This window comes from Panthera leo, chromosome F2 (genome assembly GCF_018350215.1).
Source record: "Panthera leo isolate Ple1 chromosome F2, P.leo_Ple1_pat1.1, whole genome shotgun sequence".
Classification (NCBI taxonomy): Eukaryota; Metazoa; Chordata; class Mammalia; order Carnivora; family Felidae; genus Panthera; species Panthera leo.
This window is the reverse complement of record NC_056695.1, coordinates 28,793,982-28,806,435: the sequence shown is the minus strand read 5'-3', so window position 1 is coordinate 28,806,435 and position 12,454 is coordinate 28,793,982. Positions and strand designations below refer to the sequence as shown.

Below are 12,454 nucleotides of genomic sequence, written 5' to 3'. Positions count from 1 at the left end.
GAAATAGAGAAAATACATCTTTAATTTGGAATCACTGTCTCTGGATCTGTTAATTAAATGCACACTGTATTATTATTTTTTTTTTTTTTTGTATAGTATTTGAAAACAATAAAAATTCTGTAATTTGGGTATGGGTCCTTTTGTATGTATTACCTGTCAAAGAAAGAGGTGAGTCCATTATACAACTTCTGTCTAGACACTTCATATCCTAGATATGGAAAAAAAAAAACCCTAAGTAGCTGTATGGAATCAAGTGTGTCAAACAAAATTGAATAAGCTACATGTTGACTGTAAGTGACTTTGCTGTATCTAGGCAGAGGAGTTGCTGCATAAAGTCCTATGTCAGGATCACATGTGTTTCTTTATAGCTCTTAAGACCCAGATGAAAAATCAGATTGTTTTGTGAAGAAACATTTGGCCATTAATTCGGGACTGTCCCATTGTAATTGGATTAATTATAGAGACCATGTTGGGTTAGAGTTAATATAAAGCATTATCCCTTTGGGGGCACCTGGGTGGCTCAGTCGGTTAAGCATCCAATTCTTGACTTCAGATCAGGTCATGATCTCATATTTCATGAGATGGAGCCTCACGTCAGGCTCTGTGCTGACAGCACTGAGCCTGTTTGGGATTCTTTCTCCCACTCTTTCTGCCCCTCCCCCCCCCCCCCCCATAAATAAACTTAAGTATATATATTTAAAGCATCACTTTTAAGTAAATTTGCAAACCTTATACAAGTAATTTCCATATTCTGATTCTGAAATCAAAGTGAACCAAGTCAGAATGAGCCAAAAGAACTCACTCTTAGTTTGTAAGCCTCCAGAGGGCAGGACCTGCAGGTACCTATCACCTGCCAGGACTTCATACTTAAATAAATGCTATTTGGTGACTAAAATTCTTGCCAACTCTCCTAGGTAAATTTTATTACATAATGAGGTTGGTTGGTAGTGTGATTCTTTTAATTTGGTGGTTTTCCTAGCATACAGGAAAGCCTGACAGTTTTGTAATTGTCAGTTCAAAAGAATAGGCTCAAAGGAATATTTATAAGTGGGTATGATCTTTTGCTTTAATACTCTCATGATGCTCATGATGCTTTGGTCTTCCCCTTGGTTTCTAGGATCAGTTCTCTATTCTTATTTTTCAGTTTGACTATTTTCTGATAATCTCTTCTTCCAGTTTCCTTAATGTTATTCCCTATCCCTATTGATCTACGTGGACTCTTTCAATGATTTTATTTATCTCTATGGCTGAAATGACCATCTTTAGAGTAACACTGTTATCTCTACTTTCCAGGTTTTTATGTATGCTTAAGAGGCATGAACTTCTAATCACTTCCTGGTCACCTCCACCCAGACATTAATAGCCAGTATTTATTAAGCTTTCAGTAAGTGTTGGGCATTTTCACTCATTTCCCTTAATTCTTTCCTCAAGGATGTGGCAGTGTAACCATTTTATAAATGAAATTACAACCACTAGATAAGGAGCCATTTTCTGTTTACTTTCCTTGTCATCCACCATTACTAATATTTTTACAATGTACTAACAATTTGCAAGCTACGTAGTAACAATTTACAAGCTACAGGGAAAGAGAGGCCTGTGTTTTTAATAAAGCAAGAAAGAACGCATAGTGCAACCAGTAGAACAGGATCAGAATCCCTAAGGTGCCATCAAGATGTTAAAATACTCCCATTAGAGCTGATGTTACAGTTGGTATAGGCTAGGACAAAGTGTGTAGATATCTCCTTTTAGATTTGTCCAGTCCTTAAACTACTGATGCTCTACCAAAGGTAAAGAACTAAGCATAACTTGAAGTCAGTTGATACAAACATTTATACATTAAAAACCTCAGGATTTGTCCTAAAATGCCCATTCTCATAATCCTCAAGGAATTTGTCATCTGACTGAGGTAGGATATGAATATCATACATCTATTGAAATTTAGGGCTGGGACCTTCGTAATCCCATGTGTTCTGTAGCTATTGATTTAGTTAAATTTACAAAGCACTTAAAATTTAGCAGAGGGGTTAATGGATTGGATTTACAAGTGAGGAAGTCAACATTAAATTGGTTTGCCGGAGATCAGGGTTACAGTCAGACCTAGAACTAAGGGGTTCATAAGGTCACTGGCCAATGCACTTTACAATTTACCACTTTTTCTTCAAGGGAAGTATAAGTAGAAATAGCCACCGATAATAATGCAAACACGTTTCAGGTAAGACTTCATATATGGTAAAAGGAAATAAACGTATAAATATGGTGTTAGGCTGGGTTTTGAAAAGGGACAAATTCTGGGAATTAACGTTGGTGGGGAAAAGGGGAGAAAATCATGAGTGATGGTGTGGTCTCTGGTGGTGCAGGTTTAGGCACATTCTGAACTTTAATTCCTTAGATGGAATTGTAGTTATCTACAAATGATAAAAACGTCTTAGATTAAATTTTGTAACGTCAGTGGACTGATCTCAGAAGTGAAAAAAACAACCTTGGCTCCAGGATTTCATAAACGTTCGTTGAGCCTTATTACGTGCCCAGTGTCAGGGACCCAACAGCAAAGAGTTTACAAATTTGGGACAGCGGACGCAAAACAAATTATAATTAAACCATAGACCATACTGAAAATGCTACATGGTATAAAGAAAACCAGGAGAGTCCGACAGTGCGTTTGGATTTCCAATTCTAAATATGGTAATCAAGGAGAACCTATTTGAGCAGAGATCCGAAAAACCGGTCTTCCGGCCATTTGGAGAAAAAACACAGGCGGCGGGGCTAGCAAGTGTCGCATTATAAGAATTTACAGCAGGACAAGGTTCAAGCGATGCCCTGGGGAACGAAATTCCTACGAGTCAAAAACGCTTTCCGCGTAAAATTTAGCAGATCGCGGTCAGCAGGCGGCCCCTCGGGCACCAACGATTTAATCCACCGATTGTAGTTTAACCATCTGCCCCACCGCCCCCGGTGGCCACACTCCCCCCCCCCCCCCGCATCAACTGACTACAACATGCCCAGGGATCATCAGGGCTCTGTAAGTGGGTGGACCATTCGCTGCTCCGCCCCGTGACCTGCGCGCTTGCGGAGAGGTACAAGGTCAGAGGTTGCGGAGCCGTCATGGCGGCGCTGTGCCGGACCCGTGCAGTCACTGCCGAGAGCCATTTCCTGCGAGTGTTTCTCTTCTCTCGGCCCTGTCGAGGCGCAGGAACTGAGAGTAGCTCCGGGGGTGAGAGTTCCGACTCCCCAGAGCCTAAAAGGCGCCCAGGCGGCTTCGCGAACGCTTTGGAGCGGCATTCAGAGCTGTGGCGAAAGGGGGAGCTCCCGCAGAAGAGAGTGAGTTGCGGCACTACGCCAGACACACCGTCGACCCGGCTGGGGTTTGAGGCGAGCTCCCGCGTGGTGGGTGGGGCGGGAGTCGGGGCGGAGCCTGGTCTGGGAGGTGGAGCTGGGGTCAGGGGTGTGTCTTGGCCCTGCAACGGGCTACTTGGAACCAAGAGAGCTCTTGGTATGTTTCTCGGTTGGTTGTACTTCCTGCGGCCTTTACCTGCTTTGTCCCCACTCTTTTTTGCGCTCGTCTTCCTGGGTGAGTGCTGGAAGGGAAAACCGCAGGACGCGCTACCAGTTCGGCGATCTGGGGAGACTCCTGGGACTCAAAGACGAATTGGGCTCTACCCCGGGAGAGGCAGGCCTCTCTGCTACTGGAGTCCTTTATACACAGAAGTTCCAGCGTGGAGCTTGGTGTCTGGTGTACGAGGCTCTTTATAAGTATTTGTTAATTCAGTGGATAGGTGGAAGAGAATTACTGTCTCTACGAACTTGAGCAAGTGATTGATCAATGCTTCGCTTTCCTTTTCTGTAAATGACGTTAAAAATTTTTTCCATGTGTTTCAGGCAATAGTTTGTAAAATACGATGAAATTACTAGATAAATGAACTGGAAGTGATAGACATAAATACGAGACACATTTTTTTAAATGTTTATTTTTATTTTTGAGAGAGAGAGAGAGAGAGCGAGCGCGCGTGCGCTCGCGAGCGGGGGAGGGGCAGAGAGAGAGAGAGGGAAACACAGAATCTGAAACAGGTTCCAGGCTTAGAGCTGTCAGCACAGAGCCGGCCGCTGGGCTCGAACTCGTGAATTTCGAGATCACAACCTGAGCTGAAGTCCTGAGCTGAAGTCTTAACCGACTGAGCCACCTAGGCACCCCAATGAGACACAATTTTTTATTACTAAATTCAGCAGACATGAAATTGGATGTGTGGCCATGGTAAATTATGTAAAAATAAACACTCTCAATTTTTGTACTTTCTTTGGAGACCAGCACCAAACAGTTCACAGACAGGTTGTGTCCTGGATTATAGGAAACGACCTGGAATTTAGTAAATAATTGTTAATAGTTATTGACAAAAATTTCCTAAAATCCAGGGATTAGGAGAAGCCTGGTGCATTAGGTTTCTATTTGCTGCCCTAACAAATTACCACAGATTTAGTGGTTTAAGACAACAGATTTATTATTTTTAGTGCTGTAGGTGAGAAGTCTGACTGATGTCTCACTTGGCTAAAATCGAGATGTTGACAGGGTTGGTTCCTTTCTGTGGGTGGGATCTGTTTTTTTGCCTTTACAGCCTGCAGAGGATGCTTGCATTCCTTCACTTACTGTCCCCCCCCACACCATTTTCAAAGCCAGCAACAGCCCATTGAGTTCTTCTCACATCCTATCGCTCTGACTTCTCTTCTGCCTCTTCCATTTTTAAAGACTCTTGTGATGACTTTGGGCCCACCCAAAGTCTGTAACATAGTCACAAATTCCAGGGATTAGGATGTGGACGTATTTGAGGGGGCATTATTTGTCTACCGTACCTGGAGAAGTCATAAAATCCGAGAAGAATGCCAGTGACTGACCTGAAGTTGACTGTTGGATGGATTTAGATCCATCCTTGGTGGATGGCTTTGAGGATTACGTGTGGTAAAGTAGGAAACATAAGTGTAATTCATTTACATTCCCCAGATATTTATATAGATAAGGGATTTCCCTATTTCTCATCTTCCATCATTTCTCATTTATACCCCTTCCTCCATGCTTTATCACAACATTCCAAACACCTTCAGAAACTACCAGAAAATACTTCTCAACTGCTGAGTTAATTGTGGCAAGAGTGAAATTGTAGCATTGTATGTATTGTATTTGAAACCCCACATGATGACTGTACTTGCGGATTTCATATGGTAAGCAGTAATGTTTGTTTACTGAAGGAACCAACCAAGGAATTTGAGAGTGATCAGGATTCCATTACCTTCCTTTCCCTTTAACTTTTCAGTCAGTTAAGCATCCAAGAGGAAGCTGGAGGGTTTCTTGGCATTCCCAGCATATCAGAATTGTTCAGTCCAGCTCAGGCTGAGTGGAGTCTCTCTGGGCAATTGTTCTCTACCTAACACAGTTTAGAAAATATTATTCTACTAGGTGGAGGTTAAATATGTTTGGTTGTGACATGCTGGTTCACTTATTATTCAGGATTTTTCAACATCTTGGTTTAATGGAAGGAAGGAAAATTCCCTGGGGAGGGGGGTAATCAGGAGGCTGGGCTGTAGTCTCCATTCAAAGAGTTGGTAGTTTTGGAGCATTTACAGTTACATGGATCCCTTTACTCGTTCTTTAAAAAAAAAAAAAAAAAGTTTATTTGTTTTGAGAGAGAGAGTGTTTAAGCAGGAGAGGGGCAGAGAGAGAATCCTTAGCAGGCTTCGTGCTGTCTGTGAGGAGCCCAACTTGGGGCGGGATCTCACAACTTGGGGCTGAGATCATGTACTGAGCTGAAAACAAGAGTCCGACGCTTAACCGACTGAGCACCCAGACTCCCCCCTCGCTCCGCCTTTACCCATTTTTAATTGATGCTGCTGACTCCAGTTGCTCCCTGGTCTAGGCCATTATATACAGTGGACAGTTACCTTCCTAAAGTTGGGCAGATTTAATGAGATACTCTTTTTGCTTTGGTTGAGAATCTTTTAAAGCTTCCTTTGCACTGTCTGCAAGATTAAATACACATCATTCCATCATCAGCCTGCTGCCTGCTGTACAGGACCCAGTCCAATACAGATATTAGAGTTTCCATTCAGTTTCAGAAGGTCAGTATTCAGAGACTGGTTCAGCCATCTTGCTAGTTAACTTTGGACAAGTTACTTAGCCTATCTTAAGTTTGCTTTCTTATCTCAAAATGGGCATAACTCTCACTGGGGTTATGGGAGAGTTTGCATGAAATAAAACATTTGAAGTGCTCTTAGCCCAGTGACTGTTGCAGAGTCAACTTTAGCTCACTCAGTACATTTTAGCTCTTCTGTGGCCTTAGCTTTCAGGATTGCATGTTCTTTAATGAAATCCTACTGCTTACCTAAATAATTATTAATAATTAAACTTAAAAAAAAAACCTGTCCTTCTGTTTAATCTCAATTTAAGGTTATTTGTGGTCGTTAATATGTTAACTTGTGGGTCCAGAGCAACGTGCATACTTCAGAACAAAGCTTTTCCTGGCTTTTTTCCCCACTAGAATATAAATTTCAGAGGGGAGAGAAGACACCTTGTCTGACTTGTTCTGTTACATCCCTAGCACTTTGGCCTTTAGTGGGCACTCAATAAATGTTTGCTAAATGGGTGAATGAAAGAATAGTGCACATAGTGCATATTTGAAATTTATTATGCCTGGGCTGTCTAAATTGAAATCTGTGTTAACTGCTTACAAACAGTTGTCTAGCTAAGAATAGTGCAGGTTTTAGCACATCTATTAAGTGTGCTTGTCCAGAATAGTAATTGAGCAAAAACAATTTTAAGAGTAATAAAAGTGAAAATACATTAGTTTTAGTGTTTATTGGAAGTTTTTAGTGCTTTTCTGACTTATATTTATAATGAGCAATATGAGTGGTTGTTAGGTGTTGAAAGAGATTCAACTTTATGAAAAAGCTTTTGCTTTACTTTGTGAAGTTTCTGAATCTATTAATTGGAAAAATATCCTGAGTTTACAAGATGAATAAAGTTCATCTTTGTTCTATGATCGAAATTTTTGAAAAAGTATAAAAATAGTATTTGCTTACTTTAAAAGGAAAATTCAAATAGCATTGAAGATTATAAATGTGAAATGTAAAAGCCCTCTTTTCCTTTTTTCCCCTCACTTTCCAGGCTGGGAGTATGTATGTGTGTTTGTTCTGTGTTGTTGTTGTGGTTGTTGTTGTTTTTGAGTTGTCACACAAAGGAAACTATTTGCAGCAAATAAGGAATGCCTTCAGAGTGTGTTTAAAAAAATTTTTTTAATGTGTATTTTTGAGTGAGAGAGAGAGAGACACGGAGCATGAGTGGGGAAGGGGCAGAGAGAGAGGGAGACAGAATCTGAAGCAGGCTCCAGGCTCTATGCTGTCAGCACAGAGCCCAATGTGGGGCTTGAACTCACCAACTGGGAGATCATGACCTGAGCCAAAGTCGGACGCTTAACCAGCTGAGTCACCCAGGCGCCCCTGGAGTGTATTTTTAAAATGCGTACTTCATACCTCCAGAGATTTTATATGTACATTTATAAGTGCAAGCTAATTATTGATATATATACTTAAAAAAACCCACAAATTGGTTGGTGATGTTGTGAATTACATTATTACTGTTTTAAGTGTGTAAGTTCTGGGGGCTCCTGGGTGGCTCGCTCAGTCGGTTAAGCGTCCGACTCTTGATTTTGGCTCAGGTCATGATCTCACCATTCATGAGACTCACAGTTCATGAGATGGAGCCCCGTTTTGGGCTCCGTGTTGACAGTGAGGAGCCTGGTTGGGATTCTCTGTCTCCCTCTCTCTGCCCTTTCCCCACTTGCGTTCTCTCTCTCTCAATATAAACAAATAAATGTTAAAAAAAAAAAAAAGCATAAGTTCTGGATTCAGATAGTCTCGGTTTGAATCCTGGTTCTTCTGTCATTTACTAGCTGTGTTTTCTTGGGTAATTACTTAATATACGTATATCTTTTCCCTTTCTGTAAAAATTCTTTGTCATGAAATTATTATGAGATTAAATGAATTTATTATTTAAACACTTAGCACAAGTGTCTGATGCTTAGTAAGCACCCAGTATATTTTAGTTGCTGCTGCTGAAAATTGCTGTTTTCACAGAAGTATAACTTTGAATATTTTTTCTTATCATTACATATGTGTAATGTATATACACCTCATTGAAAAAAATTTGCTTGGTGTTCCATGGTATAGATGTACTGTAATTTATTTATTGAGGCCTTTATTAATGAGATTCTAGATTGTTTTCTGCTTTTTTTTTTTTTAAATACAGACCTGCTACAGTGAGCATTTACATATTTTTTGCATACTTATAGGATATATGCTGGGGCAGAAGTGTACAGGTAATTTGAGCTTTGGTAGATAAAACCTGTTTGCACCACACTCCCACTTGGAATGCATGACAATGCCTGTTTCCTCACCTCTTTTTCCATATCGGATATTTCTTGATATTGAGCCCTTAAAACAAAATACAGAAATTGGGAACTGGGGTTGTTATTCTTCACCACTGATATCAAATTGTGATTTTTATCACAATAACTTCATGTTCACATTTTTTAAAACTTTTTAAAAATATTCATTTTTGAGAGAGAGAGAGAGAGAGAGAGGGGGAGAGAGAGAGAGAGAGGGAGGGAGGGAGGGGCAGAGAGAGAGGGAGACACAGAATCAGAAGCAGGCTCCAGGCTCTGAGCTGTCAGCCTAAAACCTGATGCGGGTCTTGAACCCTCAGACTTAACCGAAGTTGGCTGCTTAACCATGGCACCCCATCATCACGTTTTTTGACTTCATAATAAGTAAGTGCTATCAATTTGAGCCATAAAATATACTTTATCCTCAGAAAATGCTACATTTATGTCATATATATTGGGTTTATATGTAAGATTTCATTTGTAAAACAGTTTCTGCTCAAAAATATTTCTCTGTGTAAGTAGTTTGCTGTTGCTTAAACAAATCATTGTTGTTGTTGTTTTTTTCCTTTGGTCTTTGTTCTTTCCCCTGGAATTAGCTTCTGTACCTGCAAATTCCATTGTAAAAATCATCTCTCCACGAGGCGTTTATCATCTCATCAACCAGGCAAAACTCCTTTTGAATGTCCTGGAACTTTATTTGATATTCCCTTTATGGTACACACGCAACTCTTAAGTTATACTGAAGTCATTGGAGTACTTGTTCTATCCTGTTCTTTAGATTGTAGTTCCCTGGAGATTAGGAATCATTTTTTTATTCACTCTTTTGATTCTTTGCATAATGCCTTACACATAAGTTAGGGACTAAGTATGTATTTGTTGATTCAAATTGGAATTAAATTTATACAGTTATAATATCTTGGGTGACCTGTTATTAGATTTAACAATATGTGTGTATACTCAACAATGTAGGTTGAAATTATACCCATTGATTTAATTCTTATCCTTGCCAACGTAGTGCCAACGTAGGTATGTGTATGTGTACCTCCAGAAGTAAGTGCTATTCAGTAAGAGCAAGGCAAGTTTTTCTCAAAAAGGAACATTCCCTGTGGGGGTGATTTAATCAAGGGCAGCTCATCATGAAATACTTACCCTAAGATTTTACTGAAGCTACTAGTTAGAGGGATCTCAGATTTAAAGGACCTGAAATGCTGTTGTTTGTAAGTGCCATCCTCATCCCATGCTTACTTACCCACTTCTGTTTTTCTTTGGTTTATTTCCTTTAATACTGGTTTATCTAGCTATCTCTTCAACTAGTTCTTTGTGGGGTTTTTTTGAGGGTAGGAACCAATTCCTTTCATTTTTGTAACCAACATACTCTTTTTTTTGAGAGAGAGAGAGTGCGAGTGAGTGAGGGGCAGAGAGAGAGAGGGAGAGAGACTCCTGAAGTGGGGCTCAAGCTCACTGGATGTGGGACTCGAATTCATGAACTATGAGACCATGACCTGAGCAGAAATCAGATGCTTAGCCAACTGAGCCACCCGGGTGCCCTCAGCATGACATACTCTTATGTATAGACGACCTGGTAAATGTTTGCTAAGTATGTATGCATATATATAAAATATATATTTTTTAATGTTTTTATTTATGTTTTTATTGTTTTTCTTAAATATATGTATGTATGTGTGTATGTATGTGTGTATTTAGAGCATGCACAGGGGACGGGCAGGGAGAGAGGGAGACAGTGAATCCCAAACACGCTCTGGACTGTCAGCGCAGAGTCCAATGCAGCGTTCTATCTCACAACCCTAGAGATCAAAAATCGAGTCTGACGCTTAATCAGCTGAGCCATCTAGGTGCCCCTGCTATGTATATATTTTTTAACTTAGATACATTTTCCTCTTTTTTTTTTAAAGAAATATTTTATTTTTATTTATTTTCTAAAGATTTTTTTTTTTTTTAATGTTTATTTATTTTTGAGAGAGAGACAGAGACTGAGTGGGAAGGGGCCAGAGAGAGGGAGACACAGAATCCGAAGCAGCTCCAGGCTCTGAGCTGTCAGCATAGAGCCTGACTCCGGGCTCCAATTTACAAACCAGGAGATCATGACCTGAGCCGAAGTGGAATGCTTAACTGACAGAGCCACCCAGGCATCCCTAAAGAAATATTTTAAAACCTCTGATGCTGTTATGTCACTTACACAGTAGAGATTTGTAGAATCTGTTCAGCCAATTGGAAGCTATGCTATAGCAGATGACCCATCTTTTAGCCACAAGGTGGCAATAGTTGAGCAAATATTTAGTTTTCTGCTTTGTGAATAATACTGTTTCTCAACGGTAGAGGGTAGCATATGATTTTCAGCACATTGAAAAATGGTTTGCGAGAGGTTTTGAGACCACACGGTAGAACGTTTTATTCTTTTAAGATAAGAGAATAACATTTTACTATGTTAGTTTATTTACATAGAATAGTAATGTTACAAGACAGTTTATATTTTTATCTTAGCAATATATTAGCTTTCATGCAGGTTTTAAAAAATATTGTTTTTCACTTTTTCATGAATATTTCTTACTGGTATTTTTTATTTCAAAATGTTGGAACGTTCCAGACAGAAGACAGAACATATAAGTCAGATATTTTATTCTCCCAGAATACCAAAAAAATCCAAAATATAACTTATTTAAAGGATTTGTTTTAATATCAGGGGGAAAATTCTCTTATTTTTAGAGTAAATTTTAAGCCTACTAAGTTCCTATAGTAGTAATATTCTTTAGTTTTATTTACCCTTTTTTTCTCACTAGTTTTATATTGACGACTTAAAAATTGTACCAATGTTTTATTCTCTTTATTTTTTTTTTAAGTTTATTTATTTATTTTGAGAGGGAGAGAACAGGGCAGAGAGAGGAGAGAAAGAATCCCAATTAGGTCCTACACTGTCAGTGTGGAGCTCGATGCGGGGCTTGAACTCATGAACTGTGAGATCATGACCTGAGCTGAAGTCAAGAGTCAGATGCTTAACCAACTGAGCTACTCAGGCACCTTATACCAGTATTTTATGTAGGGGTACCTGGATGGCTCAGTCGGTTGTGTGACCAACTTCAGCTCAGGTCATGATCTTATAGTTCGTGAGTTTGAGCGTCAGGCTTTGTGCTGACAACTCAGAGCCTAGAGCCTGCTTTGGATCCTGTGTCTCCATCTCTCTCTCTCTGCCCCCCTCCTCTGTCTCTCTCTTTCTGTCTCTCTCTTTCAAAATAAAACATTAAAAAAATTAAAAACGAATATGTAAAGGAATGTTGAAAAAGATTTCCGATTTTAACCATGGTGCCAGCTGGTTTTTACATTATGAAATTCTAGGTGAGTTATCCCTAAGTTAGTAAGAAAAGTCTTTTGAAGTGTTTAGTTTCACAGTGGAGTCTAACATTTTCAAAGCATGTTTAGAGAAAATTACTAGTCAAAAAAACGATAGGAGTGAATTGAAGTAGGTATAAATCTCTAGGAAAAAGTCAACACTTATAATATGCTTATAAATTATACTATACATTTCCTAAAGTAAAAGATAAATATATTCTAAATATATTCTGTATGTATTTTGTTTCATGGGTGGTCATATGATCTGATCATACTCTTTCAGGTTGTTTAGTGACTTCCCAAGTCAGCATTAACTTTGTGTATCTTTATTAACTTTCATTTTTGCTCAGAAATCTCCATTCTTTTAAGGTGTTTGGGTATTCTTTTTTTTTTTTTTTTTCAAGGTTATATTGAAATTTCCTCTTTTGATTATGTAATAATTTTAAAAAATGTTTTAAAGCATTTTTTAAACACTTTTATTTTAAGTAATCTCTACACCAGTGTGAGGCTCAAACTCACAACCCCAGGATCAAGAGTTGCATAGTCTACCGTCTGGGCCAACCAGGTGCCCCTATGTTAATAATAATTTTTAAAGTTGTTTTTTTTTAATGTTTTTATTTATTTTTGAGACAGAGAAAGAGCATGAACAGGGGAGGGGCAGAGAGAGAGGGAGACACAGAATCTGA

The 12,454-nt window shown here is 39.2% G+C and overlaps 1 protein-coding gene across 1 annotated transcript in view; it reads left to right on the top strand.

Annotated features, from left to right (window-relative positions):
* Nucleotides 1-3,045: 3,045 nt before the first annotated feature.
* MRPS28 (mitochondrial ribosomal protein S28) overlaps nucleotides 3,046-12,454 on the top strand; it is a 106,385-nt gene continuing 96,976 nt past the window's right edge. The window contains exon 1 of the mRNA XM_042923449.1: nucleotides 3,046-3,318. Within this exon, the coding sequence (XP_042779383.1) occupies nucleotides 3,103-3,318 (216 nt within the window). The 5' untranslated portion in view covers nucleotides 3,046-3,102. The remainder of the gene's footprint in view (nucleotides 3,319-12,454) is intronic.